Genomic DNA, 13,197 nt, shown 5'->3' on the forward strand with positions numbered 1-13,197 from the left:
TATTAAACTTTTGGATTAAAATGATGATTCTAGAACGATGCAGGTGAAGTTGATGGGAAAAGAACATTGACTTGCAAGAGAGAGAGAGGAAGGTGGGATGCCAATATCTGATGGGACTGTGTTGGTTGGTCAAGGCTAGCATTTAAGCACATGACCCTTGTTTAAATTAATCAAATTTACAAATTAATAACAATTGTGCGTTCGCTGTCAAGTTCCAAGTCAATGTTCAACACGTTCTTGGTTAAATGTGGGTTAATCGAATTTTTACTTATACGCATTTTCTTACTCATCATCAAGTTTTGCTTACCATACCTCTAAATTATCCCATTGTATCACTTAAAAACATAAAAATACCCTTTATTCAATTTAATGTAATTTGAATTGCACTATCCAAGTACGGTTGTGATTTATATATACATATTTATATACGTAAAATAAATACTCATATTAATACTCAAAATAATTACATGATTGCAAAGAAAAGAAGAGGTGGGAAGATGAAAGGTTATGAGTGTATTACCTTATCAATATTTCTATGTTAAGAAGATTAGTTTCATCTTGTTTTCATCAAAGTTTCATCATTGTTACTCACCCATTCAAGAGCTTGAATAAATAAAAACATCAATGCCAATTTTAGTTATTAGCAAAAAAATTCATAGAATAAAAAACTCATTACCACCACCAAGCCTGTGCTGCTTTCTAAAATCTTACCACTCCTATTATTACCAATTCTTTACAATCTACTAAACGAATGAAGATATGAAAATTAAAACAAGTACTCAGTAGACAGCCCAACGAAGATTGTCAGGGAATGTGCCACAGGCAAGACAGGAAATGAAATGTTAACTGACAAAGAAATAACTTAGAACGATCGGATGCAAGAAAAGTCTGCGACTAATAATGCCATAAGAACATCAACTGAACTGAGGATGAGACGCATCCACTCTGTCTATCGCCAAGTTCTTTGTTCAAGAATCAGCCCAGTCCTTCCGGATTTCAAAGGTATAATTAATCTCCAAGTAGCACTTGTTATCATCATCAACAAACTGCAAACAGAAGAGAAAAAAAAAAACAAAATAAATGGGTGTAACTACGCAAGAGGCAGAAAGAAAAGTTAATGAAAGGTTGGTGTTCAAAATCACAAAGAATAATTATTGCCCTATATGTCTTGGATGGGCATGTTGTTGGAAAGAAAAGTTCTGATGTGAGCATGTATTGATTATATTTTCATTAGATTAAAATCAATTTGGTTATATATTATGCAGTTATATTGTGAATATCAATTACACTTCGTAATGGGTTTGTTAATTTAAATGACAAATATAGATTGTTGGGTTTTTAATGAGAAGACCAAATCAAGAGTAATCAGATTTTGGGTATGTGTTATTGGGTAGAAGGTCTGTTTCATAGATCAACAATAAATTAAATTTCCATTGGTGTTATATCAACTCCTATCTTTTAATTGATTTTCTATAACCTGTATGTGTGGATTATAATTTTTAGTTTAATTGAATAGTTGCATGAATGTGTGTGTTGAAATTCATGTGGTTAATCTAACAAGTGTGCCATACAGATAGATAAACCTATTCACAACCACAAGTCCAAAAGCAAGCAAACTCAAGTTTACACTGCCGCCACCTCGGGTAGCTTGAGTGGCAGAGGTTATGTCTATTAGACGGACTTTCTTTTACTGTTCAGAACAACTACGATAACTTTACATTTGGATCATATTTTGGGGTCAGCTGATTAAAATTGATCAAGCAGGTTGCAGTAAACTCCACAACAGGGAAATTTTCTAGGTGTATTGGCGTGTGAATGTTCCACCAGCAGAGACCTAAAGATCCAAATGGTAAATCTGAAGTTCATATTATTCGGAAGAATACTACTTTATAAAGGGCAGGCAGTTAAACTGACCTTTGTTTTTGCAGTATATGCTCCTCTTGCGAACATGCCAGAAGGGGTTACCTCTTCTGGCATCACATGAGTGTAAGGTTCTGGCTGAGGACTAAAGGTTCCAAGCATCTCTTTAGCACTGTCAACTGTTGAATACTATTTGTGAGATAAAAATTTAGTGTAAAAATTCAAAATTTTCCTTCAAATGTAAGAGCATGGATGGCTTACCTTTGAGACCAGTTTTCCAAACGGTGTTGATATACTTAAGGCCGCAGACAATGTTATTATAGACTTCAAATGTTATTTTAAAGCTGTAATGACTACCTTCTTTCAATATAAACCATGATCCCTTGGGTTTTCCACCTTCCGGAATATTAAGAACAATGTCAGATCTTTCGGGTGACAGAATTGTGAGACTAAGGATCTTCACTTCAGGTTCAAGAGTTTCTGCATTGAAACAAAAATTAAAAAACATTTACTGGAAGAAAGACGCAACTTGTCAGAAAAAACAAATTGTTTGTCATGGACACTCAACACCAAAATGAAAACGAAAGGAATGATAATTCAGAAGAGGAAATTGTATATCCTGAAAGCCCAATTCTGAGAAGATGACAAAAGTAAAATGGAGAGAAGGTTAATACCTCCAATATTGTCAAAATCCACACTTCCAAGAAGTTGCTCCTTCCACTTCCTCAGGCTCTCATCATCCTGTAAAACTCAACAAAAACTCAACAACACATGTGCGCAGAACAATTAAAACGAAAGAAAAAGAAGAGAAAATAAGACCTTATCCTTTTCACTCAGTTCTTTGAGAGTGTACTGAGGTCCAACTTCAATTTTGGTATCCACGTCATCTTCGTCATCAGTTTCAGACACATGCTTACCATGCCTCTCCGGAGTTGCCTCATCCTTACCCTCCAAAACTTCACTTTGCTCTCCTTCAGCCTCGACAGCCAAAGACATTATTAACTCATCAACAGGCACTGAACCCAAATACAAGGCAAACTAATAAAGCAAAAACCAGTACTAATAATGAAAGATAATTAGTCGAAGGAAAAAAAAGGCAAGAATTGTCTTTATCCAAGAAAATCCAGCAAACGAGAGCCAAAGGCCCACTAACAAAAGAGCAAAAAGACAAAACAGAAACAGGCTGTTTTGTCTACTAGCTTCTTTTTTTCTTCCGCGGTGGGTTGTTGAAGACTTGTAGAGGTTGAAAATCTCAAAAGCAAAAATGAATGAAAGAATGTAGATAGAAGAAGTTAGTCGTGTGGTGATCCTTAATAAAAGAGAAATAAAAGAAACAACGTGAAGGTCACTAATATGAATGTGAAGATGAGGATCCACGCAAAGCCAGCCTAAGATTGTGCGAGAGATATTAGGAGTTTGTTATTACAACTACTCGGAACTGGTCCTTGTTTTACTTCATTTACATTTTGGATTACATGGTATGAATGTTTGAGCATCTTTCTTTTGAATAACAGCATTAATGAAATTAAAATCTGTAATTGATCAATGAAAAATACTATGTGGATTTGGATCCGAATTCCATTTAATGGGTCATTGATAGGATCTCTAATCTACTTGGGCTTTATCTTCTTTAGGACGGGCTCTGCTTTTCAAAGCCCCATTGTTATCTGATTACATGAACCTGAAAACACTCCACCCTGGACATTTATTACTGAAAATTTAAAGAAAATAATTTCTTTCTTGTATCTTCATTATTCCAGGCTATGCAAATACAAAACTGTTTCAAAATAATAATAGTAATTTGTATGAGTTTGAAAATAGTGACAATGAGCCAGCTATTATTGACTTTTGGGGGAAATTGTACTTCAAGAAAGTTAACACTAAAAGTGTACGAACTTAAGGGAGAGTTAAGATTTTTTTAAAAGTTGAGAAGAGAGAAATGAAATGAGTTTTAGAAAGAGGATTTACATAGAATAAAAAGTTAATCAGGGGACTTGTTTTTCTTTTTAGAGTCTCAAGGTAAGTAATTGTGATCATAATTTTATATGATCTAGTAAATTGAGATGAACTCTAATTATTGATTTGAGGATTTTGATGTGCTAGAAGCAGTTTGTTTTAATTGGGTGTGATTGGTCATCCTAGAGGTTAAAGAAAGGGGAGTTTTCCAAACTCAAACCTGCTTACAATTTTATAAGATCCGTAAATTTTATTGAATTAGGGTTTTTGTTTTGGTGGCTATTGGAGTACCATGTCACAATTATTGAGTGGACTCTTCAATCAAGTGGGGGATTAGCCTCTCTTTCTACTTATTTGCTTGGAAAACGGACAAATTTGATATTGTGAAGCATGGAAATTGCATTATGCCTAAGATTATGATTGAATTGACATGGATGATGCAATTGAGAAGAGTAAAGACATTACAAATTGACTGGGATAATTAGTATTGTTTTTTTTTTTTTATGCTCTTAATTACTGAAAAAAAGGGTAGAATTGACTTGTGGAAGAAGTCATCAGTATGAGCATATAATGATGTGAATATTGGACAGATTAGAGCAAAAATGAGACCTAGATTTTGTTCTTGTGCCATGATATAATTTTACGTCACCAAGGTGCAAAAAAACCAGAGAGTTCCGGTTGCAATGTATAATTTATTCTGCTATGTCATAACATAAAAAATGAACCTAAGAATTTATAGAAATTTCATGCTGCAATATAGAAATTATTATGTCATGGCACGATAACAAGGAAAAGATTTAGAAAATCAAAATAGGTTTATGCTGCGACGTTGAAAAAGTGTTGCTATAACATAATTGGAACCCAACATGGACAAAAAGTCTATATCGTGACATGAAGAAAGTTATATCACAATAGATTATAGTATATTTATAAGTTAGTCTAAATTAGTTTTCAACGTATATTGAAGCTCTTACATTGCCTCTCAAGCTTTAGGGGGACAAGAATGAGTCAATAGGACATAAAATGAGTAATAGTTGGAATTATTCTAGTTCTTGCACATGACATCTAAAATCTGTTTGTCTGTACTCTTGGTTATCTCCATCACACGTGTTGTAATCACATGAGAAGTGTATACTCATAGCTTTCTTGCTGGTGAGAGGGATTAGAGATAAAATTGAGATAGTAGGTTATTAACTCATTACTGATGATAAAAATAATTGACTTTAATTTTGATAAGGTTAATAGTAACAGTCAAAATTTGTACTAACATCACATGTTGAAGAGTATTGGCCATCAATGTGTCAATGTTGCAAAGCTCAAACTTTAGATAGCCGTCCTTGGGTTGCAAACATTGACTATGGGAAATTGCTAAATCGAAATGCCCTCCATTATGCTAGCATTTTCTTTGGACTAGGGTTTTTGAAATTTGCATTGAATCCCAACATAAAAATGATGGGGGTTTTCACTTAATTAAGATATATGAAAACTCAAACTAAGTTTTTATAATTACACGTTATTGCTTTATTCTTTAATAAAACAACATTCTTTACTTAAAAAAATAAAAAAGAGCCTATAATTTAGCTTGTTTTATATCCACCAAAATCAAATTATAATTTTAAAATAATTTAATTAAATTTTTAAATTTGGATCGATTTATGTACATCCATACTTTGTGAAATACTAGGTGACATTGAATAACCTGTAGACTAAACTGGAAAATGTATTGTGGATTTCTCTGCCCCTTTTACTATTCAATCAAATATCTTAGGTTGGAGTGATCTGACAATATAGTTAATCAATTAATTTAGACGACAAAGAAGGGTAATATTGAATTGATTTGATAAGATTACATATTCATATTCCTGGAATTACTTACCATCCACAGCTTTTCAATATTATCAATGATTCGAAGGGTTGAACAAAAAGGACAGATAACACTATAAAAGATACCCGTTATGTCATCAGAAAAAATATGTATCTTCCAGTCTGTCAATAAAAATCATGATAAATTGGCATTCCCACGTGGTCGGCAATGTGCTTTCCACGTGGAATACTTTTGTAGCAACACTACAAAATATAAAAAATCAGTCGGTCCACTCCAATCCACCCACCGCCCCCTCCCCCCTCACTCTAAACCTATAAGTCCTTTTCTGAATGTGAACTTGGGTCCCCGCCCTCAAGCTAAAGGCCAATCCAAAATCAAATGGGGAGAGGCAGACGCATCTGGAGGCATAATCAGGTGCCTGCTAACGTACGAAGTCTTCAGTTATGGCTCTCTTGGGATCTACAATATTGTTACAATATTCTCTGCATCATTGTCCCATGCTGTCACGTTAAAACACTGCATTTGAATGCCGATAATTCCACTAAAAAAACACAATATATTGAAAATTCAACGCCAAAATTGACACCGTCAGATTCCACCTCAGCCGTTTGATCATGAATAAACTGGGGTCCTGAGTCAGAAAGTCAAATCCGTCCATTCAATTGAGTCCACTAGGCTTTGCCACGCAACTGACACGTCAGTATTGGATTCGTTTCTTTCAAGTAAATTACGTCCATTGGTGGTGAAGAAGGACGCCGCCCCATGCTTTTCATTTGATGACTTGGTTGGCTGACGCGGACTGTCTTTTAATCTTTTTTTTCTGTTTTTAGCAATGCGTCCAAATTAGAAATAATAACTAAAGAGTGAACTTTTTTTTTAAGTCATACTTATGATAATGCAATGTCACGAAATTGCATAGATTTATCTCTAAATTCAACATATTTATGGTACTAATTTCAATTTTTTATTATATTTTAGTCAAGTTACAGGAAAGGTCTCAATGACATCTATGATGTAGCTTATTAAATATTAATGCCCACCGCCTAAAAGCAAAAGCAAAGCACTAGTCTTTGATAAGAGCTTGAGAAAATAGTTGTAAAGTTTTTCACCATTAAGAAGAGTGAATATTAATTTACAAATTTATTCAGTAGCGTGAGGTGACGGTAATTATCAGCAAACCCGACTGCACAGAACACAAAATATAAAAATGATTGCTTAGCTGAAAAAATCGACACCATTGTTTGGCCATCCCAAATCAAAAGCCTCAAATAGCTAAATTCAACTAGTATGAATAAATAGCCAAACTCATCCCATGTAATCCCGTGGTTACGATTCTACTCATCTTGATTAGGGATAAATTTGATCAAATTTAATCTTGTTTAAGTTTGTCATGACTCCCTTTTATGAAATTAAGTTTAAATTCGAGTTCACCAAATTTATTTTAAAGGTGTTCAAATCAAGCTCTGAGCTCAATTTGATATTAAAACAATATTGTTTTGATATATATTTATCAAAACAATATTTTTTTAATACGTATTTATCAAAACGATATTATTTTAATTAATTCATATTAATTTTTTTTAAATTCATAAGCTTTACGAATAGAATATTTCTAAAATCCAAATTTAAATTCTAAAATATTGAATTTTTAAATTTAAAATCGAGCTTATTTTGGAGTTATTTAAACTTTAATAAACACACTTTGTAATCAACCCCAATCTTTACCGAACATGTATAATTACCATACGTGCTAACGGCCTTGAACAGCTCAGTCTTAGGTGAGGCATCAGATCTCAAGATTATTCAAGTGGCCCCACCATCCCTCCCCAGTTCTCTCTCTATTCACCTCTTTACTTTACACTCCTATATATTCCACTCTCTTCACTCATCTTTGCATCTCATTTTTATATATTGACTTCCTATAGCTTCCTCAGCTACTCATTTTCTTTCTACTTGTATTCCAGTTACCTTGATCAGTTTCCTAATGGCCACTGCTGAGGTAAACCATCAATTCACTCTTCGCTGTTATATGATCTTCCTGAAGCATACTTAATACTACTATATATTGTGTGAATTTATAGCCAACCCTTGTATTACATATACACTTAGGATTTGTTTATGTAATCTGATTGTTATGAGTATTATATTTTGATGATCCCTGTTGATTGGCTAATGGCTACATGATCAAATTATAACTTTTCCATCATAAAGAGAAATGGATTAAATTTTTTGTTGGTTGTATGTGAGTGCAGGTTGTATCAGTACAGACAGCTCTCACAGAGGAGAAAACTGAGCAAACAATCAAGGTTGAAGAAAATAAAGAACAAGAGGTAGTGGCTGCACCAGCTGGGACAGAAAGTGTTGCTGAAGAGACCAAGGAACCAGAAAGTGTTGCTGAAGAGATCAAGGAACAAGAAACTAAAGCAGAAGAGGTAGTGGCTGCACCAGATGCAACAGAAACTGTTGCTGAAGAGACCAAGGAACCAGAAGCCGTTGCAGTATCTGAAGAAAAAGTTGCTCCGGTTCCAGAAGCTGAAACCCCAGCGAAAGTGGAGACTAAGGAAGTGGTAGAAGAGACGAAGGTTTTGGCAGTAGAGAAAACTGAAGAGGAAACTCCCAAGGAGACTCCTGCCGAGACAGTGGAAGAGCCGGCTAAAGAAACTCCAGAAACTACTGAGGCTGAGGCACCTGCAGCGGAACCAGAAGTCGAAACTCCAAAAGAGGAAGTGAAGGAAGAAGTGAAGGTGACTGAAGGTGAGGAGAAGGTTGAAACAGAAGCAGAGGTTGAAAAGACCGAGTAACGAGGAACCTTCAAAGAATTAAGTTTCAGTAGTGGTGATACTTATTAGCCTTTCTAGCTTGCATGTCGAGTTCAATTCAATGGCTTATTCTAGCTTTACTTAGTGGTCTGATAATAAGACGGTTGGGCGTCTAGGTAATGGAGATGGGCGATCCTCGAGGACTTACCAAAGCCAACTCACCACTTGGCTCTTGGCTGACACGAATCAAATCACTCAAATCTGAATATTCTTCTTCATCGATCTGCCAACCCGCTTCATTCTGATTTGTGTGTTAATTGCTACGTGGGCAGAGTTTGTTTGTTGGTGCCTTGTGGGTCATTGGGTTTATTTTATGTTGCATTGCATGTATGTTGTATAATAATATATTCCTGCTTTGTTCTTATAAGATCGTAATGTTTATTCATGGGTTATATAAAGCGTAGTGACTCAATAGTAAACTGACATACATGTTTATAGGCATAAAAAGCCATGTGATCTGCTATATCCAAAGGTTAAAAAACAAGGGGAAATCATGCTCTAAAATGTGGGTTACACGTATAGTTCCAGCTACAATTGTACAACAATCGTGTTAATTAGGGATGAATATGAAACGAGTTAAATTCAAACACCTTTTAACTCGAGTTTAGTTAGAATAAAAAATAGTTAAGTTTAAGTTCGATTTGAATTTATCAAACCAATATTATGAGTGATTTGAGTTCGATTCGAGTTTGACTCGTTTTTATAATTCAAATTTATGACTTGAATATGTGACTCAAATTCATAGTTCATTAATAAAATGACATTATTTAACAATTATTTAATATAATTTGATTCGAGTCACGAGCTAAATTTGAACTGAATCAAGTCATCTATCCAGTTCGTGGGCCAAATTAAACTGAATTCTTTATAACTTGAGTTCAGTTTGGTTTTAAAACGAGTTAAAGCTTTTAATTCAAATTCGATTTATATTCCTTTTCTTTACCTTCACTGTCTTCTTCCTTTTACCTTTACCCTTATTTTTGACAACCATTTTCGATGTTGATTCAACTTCCAAACCTACTCTTAGTGTCGATATCTCCACTTTCAAATCATTCACGCAACAATACCAGTACCCTTTAACGATGACATCTCTAGTTATTCAAATAAAAAACCAACAACACCATTTTGTAATATCCCTCCACAATGTGGCTCAACTCTCTAGTTTTTATCGCACTTTTTTATTACACATCCTTGCTGTTCTCGGTTGCCTATACATTGTGACTTAATTAGTGACAATGGTGATGATAAGATTTAGTAGTGGATAGATAAGAGCTTTTTTTTTTTTAATTTTTTAAAATTTATGGATGTTCTTTTATGATTGGGAAACACTATCTAGTCTAGTTATTCAAATAAAAATCAATAACAACATTTTGAAATGTCCTTCCATAACAAAGATCGATTTCTCTCAAATTTTATCACTTTTTTTTATTTCACATCCTTGTCGTTTTTAGTTGCCTCTGCATTGTGATTGGATAAAGGACAACAATAATAGTGAGATTTAGCAATGGATAGGTAAAAGTTATTATTTTTTTAATTCTTAAAATTTATCATTTTTTTTTATGACCAAAAAATCTTGTCTAATTTTGTCAGATAAGTAAACCTTGGGGCACATATTATGCTTTAATCATTCCATGTTTTTTACATGAGAGGAGGATCATGCTAATCAAACCCTAACCTTGCTTTGTTGTAGTGACTCACTATTTGATCTCAAGTTAATCAATCTATGTTTTTTCACATGAGAGGAGAATCATGTTAATTGAACCCTGATCTTTTGTGAAAAGATCATTTCGTTTAATCATTCAAGTTACCCTTGGGGTCAAATTTATGAATGTTAAAATTAGTCAAATTACTATCTTGTCTTCAAACTGTTAGTTTCTTTACTGGCCGAATTTAATTTTGGATGAGAAAATATTATTTATGCTATTAACTAGTGGAAAAATATTTTAAGCTGCACCTTAGGTCGGAAAATATAATTTACTCGGACTCCCAACTTTCCATTTGTAGCTGTGATGGTTTAGAGTCAAGACAACAAAAATGTAATGGGCCTCAGAATATAAAAATTCCGTATGGATCCAATAGTAGGCCCATACACTAGTACTCGGTTAATGATTGAATACCGTCAAAGGTTGAATTTTCATTGAAAAAGCGAATGGCTATGGCTTCTCCCTTCACCAATTCAGTAGGCGTAGCAGGAGCCAGTGATGAAGTGTACGTGGCGGCAGTGCCATTACGAGCCTCAAAGGGACCTGCCCAGTTGCTCATGTCTGCAGCTCATACTCTCAGTTTATGGGATTTGCAGCACTTCATGGTCATCATCAAACCCTCTTCACCTCCTCCTCCCCAGGTACTTTCTTCTATGTTTATAAAGCTGCCGGGATACTGAGTTTCAACTATGTTGTTATCCCTTCTACTGGAATCCTATATTGTGGTTTATTTATTCCTTTTTATTGTAGGTGTTTGTTTTTGATTTTCAACCAAAAGATCCTGAAAATATATATACAGCACTTGAAGTTCTATCCGGTAGAGCAGTACCTGGTGAGTGTGCAAAATTTGCTGAATTTTTCTTTTGAATAGTCATTTTATCTTGTAACATATAACTCCTAAAAACCAAAATTTTGCATGCTTCTAATGAGAAATTTCACAGAAATTTTGTCCCTTTACATTTAGTTACTGGCACCGACTAATTGTAGAGGATGGGAAAGTCATCATCGCTCTCTTTGTTTTTATATTGGGTTATAATTTGTTTATGAATAATATGGGATGTTTTCTCTTCATTCTTAAATATCATGTTCATCTTGTACTTATGTTAGGAACTATTCTTGTAAGAAAGTTGACAAAACTGCCAAAAAACAAATGTTGGCTTGTTGGATCTTCCAAATCAGATGCTATTGATGTAGCCATTAATTTCAACAAAAGCTGGGAAACTGATTTGAGAGTTGGTTATCATGACTGTCGAGATTATACTGATGGTACTAGTCATTCATTAAGTTTTCTCTTTAGCATACAGGTACACACCCTCATCTTCCATTCATTAAATTAAACTAACTTATTCATTTGTTTGTAACTTGGAAGGATTGGTTGAGCATCTCACTGGTAAAAAACATGTGCTAAAATACCTGAGAAGTGGTGGGCAGATTTGAACCATATTCAATTGGCTGCTTGATCATTAGCAATGCTTCTCTTCTTTCTATTACCAGTTATACATGAGTAAAATTTCTGCTGTCAAAATATGTTATGTATCACCATGATTTTGTATAAGGAGTCCTACCTTACATGTTCAAGCTACCCTGGCTCGCTAATTTTCAACAAATTCTTATTCTTTTTTAGCAGCTCCTTTGTATTCTTAATTATTATATGGTAAGAGGATAAATCATTTATGCACTTTTGCCAATTCAAGCACTTTCAAAGTAGCAAAAAACCAGCGAGACATTGCAGAAGTACTATAATAACAGGGATTATATATGAACACCATGAATATATGGTCAAGAGCAGATTTCTGGTTGCTGAGTTAACTTAGATATTAGTATGAATATAGCATCAATAGTATTGGAATGCAATGCCTAAGGACATATAATTCTATTGTCAAATCAAGAAAGAAAAAGGGATATTGGATATAACCTCATTGAGTAACATTATAGCAAAAACAACACATTGGTCCATGCACAACGACAAAAGTTTATTGGTATCAGATGACTGGAGTAAAATGATCTCTTTAAGGACTCGCTTATTAATGGATGGTCGATTCCCCAGATAAAGAAACTGAGGACTATTGCCAGTTTTATACGTTTGGAGCTCCTAACTTTTGGCCATTTACAATACATGATAGCAACTTTTGACCAAATACTCGAGGAGATTCAAAAGGTCATTTCTTTGTTTTGTTCTTCTGGGTTTATCTGGTACTATATCAGTGTCTTAGTTCTTGGAACATGTTGAGCTAACGTGCAAGAAATGATACCTTGACATCTCAAGTTACTTTAAAGAACCAAGATAGCTTATGCAACGTTTTTCAAGTGGATGCAAAAGCATTATCTTCAAAGGGCCTCTTTTCATTTTTTATATATTTGTTTTAATTTTTAATGCGTGCAGTAAACCTATGATATATCATCCCATTTTCAGTGCTCTTCTGTCTATTTAAAAGATTATCAGGTACTGGTGTATGCCTGTATATATATGCTTTGTAGAGTTGAACTTTTCTTTTTTCAATAAAAATTATATTTACCCATTTTAAATACATAAAAAAATACATAAATTAAATAACATATTATATATATATATTCAAAAATAGATACAGATAATAGTGTTCTTCTTTTTTAGTGGTGGTAATCCTTACCATGTTTTCAGACTGGGACGTATCTTAACATGTAATAAACATGTCTGAGCCTTCAACCAATATGATCAATCTTGACTTGTTCGGAGATTAGGTGGGCAAGATAGAGCTTTTCAGCTTCCAGATTTGCACAATCAATTCGTACTCAAACTGGTTGAGTTTGTATATCAAAAAGTACATTAAAGTAAAACTTAGATACGGATATCTGCAGTAGAAGATCTTTCAGTATTATTTTTCCCAGAAGGCTTGATAAAGAGAGTACTGGTATAAAACGTGCAAGCTAAGGCTCTTAACGTAAAACAAAGGAACGGATAAGTATTGGGTAAAGAGTAAGAAGATGATCCCTATTCTTAAATTTTTAATATGAACCAACGATAGATTGCAAATACTTGACAGAAAAAGTTTAAGGA

General features: G+C 34.0%; 3 protein-coding genes across 5 annotated transcripts; 2 read left to right on the forward strand and 1 right to left on the reverse strand.

Moving 5' to 3' along the window:
* Positions 1 to 693: 693 nt before the first annotated feature.
* Positions 694 to 2,979, reverse strand: LOC123216143 (rho GDP-dissociation inhibitor 1-like). Of its 2 annotated transcripts, none has more exons than XM_044636510.1 (5): positions 2,680 to 2,972; positions 2,535 to 2,601; positions 2,122 to 2,340; positions 1,915 to 2,039; positions 694 to 1,046 (listed from the first exon to the last, which is right to left on the reverse strand). In XM_044636510.1, the coding sequence occupies exons 1-5, from the start codon at positions 2,854 to 2,856 to the stop codon at positions 969 to 971; spliced, it is 666 nt and encodes a 221-aa protein (XP_044492445.1). In that variant the 5' UTR covers positions 2,857 to 2,972; the 3' UTR covers positions 694 to 968. The 2 variants fall into 2 exon arrangements, with proteins under 2 accessions (XP_044492445.1, XP_044492447.1); XM_044636512.1 differs by lacking the exon at positions 694 to 1,046 and adding an exon at positions 1,549 to 1,834 and having other exon boundaries at positions 2,680 to 2,979.
* Positions 2,980 to 7,481: 4,502 nt separating this feature from the next.
* Positions 7,482 to 8,852, forward strand: LOC123217439 (cytochrome c1-like). Its single transcript, XM_044638473.1, has 2 exons — positions 7,482 to 7,640; positions 7,894 to 8,852. Exons 1-2 carry the CDS (start codon positions 7,626 to 7,628, stop codon positions 8,440 to 8,442), a joined length of 564 nt encoding a protein of 187 aa, XP_044494408.1. The 5' UTR covers positions 7,482 to 7,625; the 3' UTR covers positions 8,443 to 8,852.
* Positions 8,853 to 10,571: 1,719 nt separating this feature from the next.
* Positions 10,572 to 11,841, forward strand: LOC123216881. 2 transcript variants are annotated; one of them, XM_044637518.1, is made up of 4 exons: positions 10,573 to 10,804; positions 10,914 to 10,995; positions 11,271 to 11,429; positions 11,533 to 11,841. In XM_044637518.1, the coding sequence occupies exons 1-4, from the start codon at positions 10,610 to 10,612 to the stop codon at positions 11,598 to 11,600; spliced, it is 504 nt and encodes a 167-aa protein (XP_044493453.1). In that variant the 5' UTR covers positions 10,573 to 10,609; the 3' UTR covers positions 11,601 to 11,841. The 2 variants fall into 2 exon arrangements, with proteins under 2 accessions (XP_044493452.1, XP_044493453.1); XM_044637517.1 differs by having other exon boundaries at positions 10,572 to 10,804; positions 11,271 to 11,841.
* Positions 11,842 to 13,197: the final 1,356 nt, after the last annotated feature.

The sequence above is a fragment of the Mangifera indica genome, chromosome 5, assembly GCF_011075055.1.
Source record: "Mangifera indica cultivar Alphonso chromosome 5, CATAS_Mindica_2.1, whole genome shotgun sequence".
Taxonomy (NCBI): Eukaryota; Viridiplantae; Streptophyta; class Magnoliopsida; order Sapindales; family Anacardiaceae; genus Mangifera; species Mangifera indica.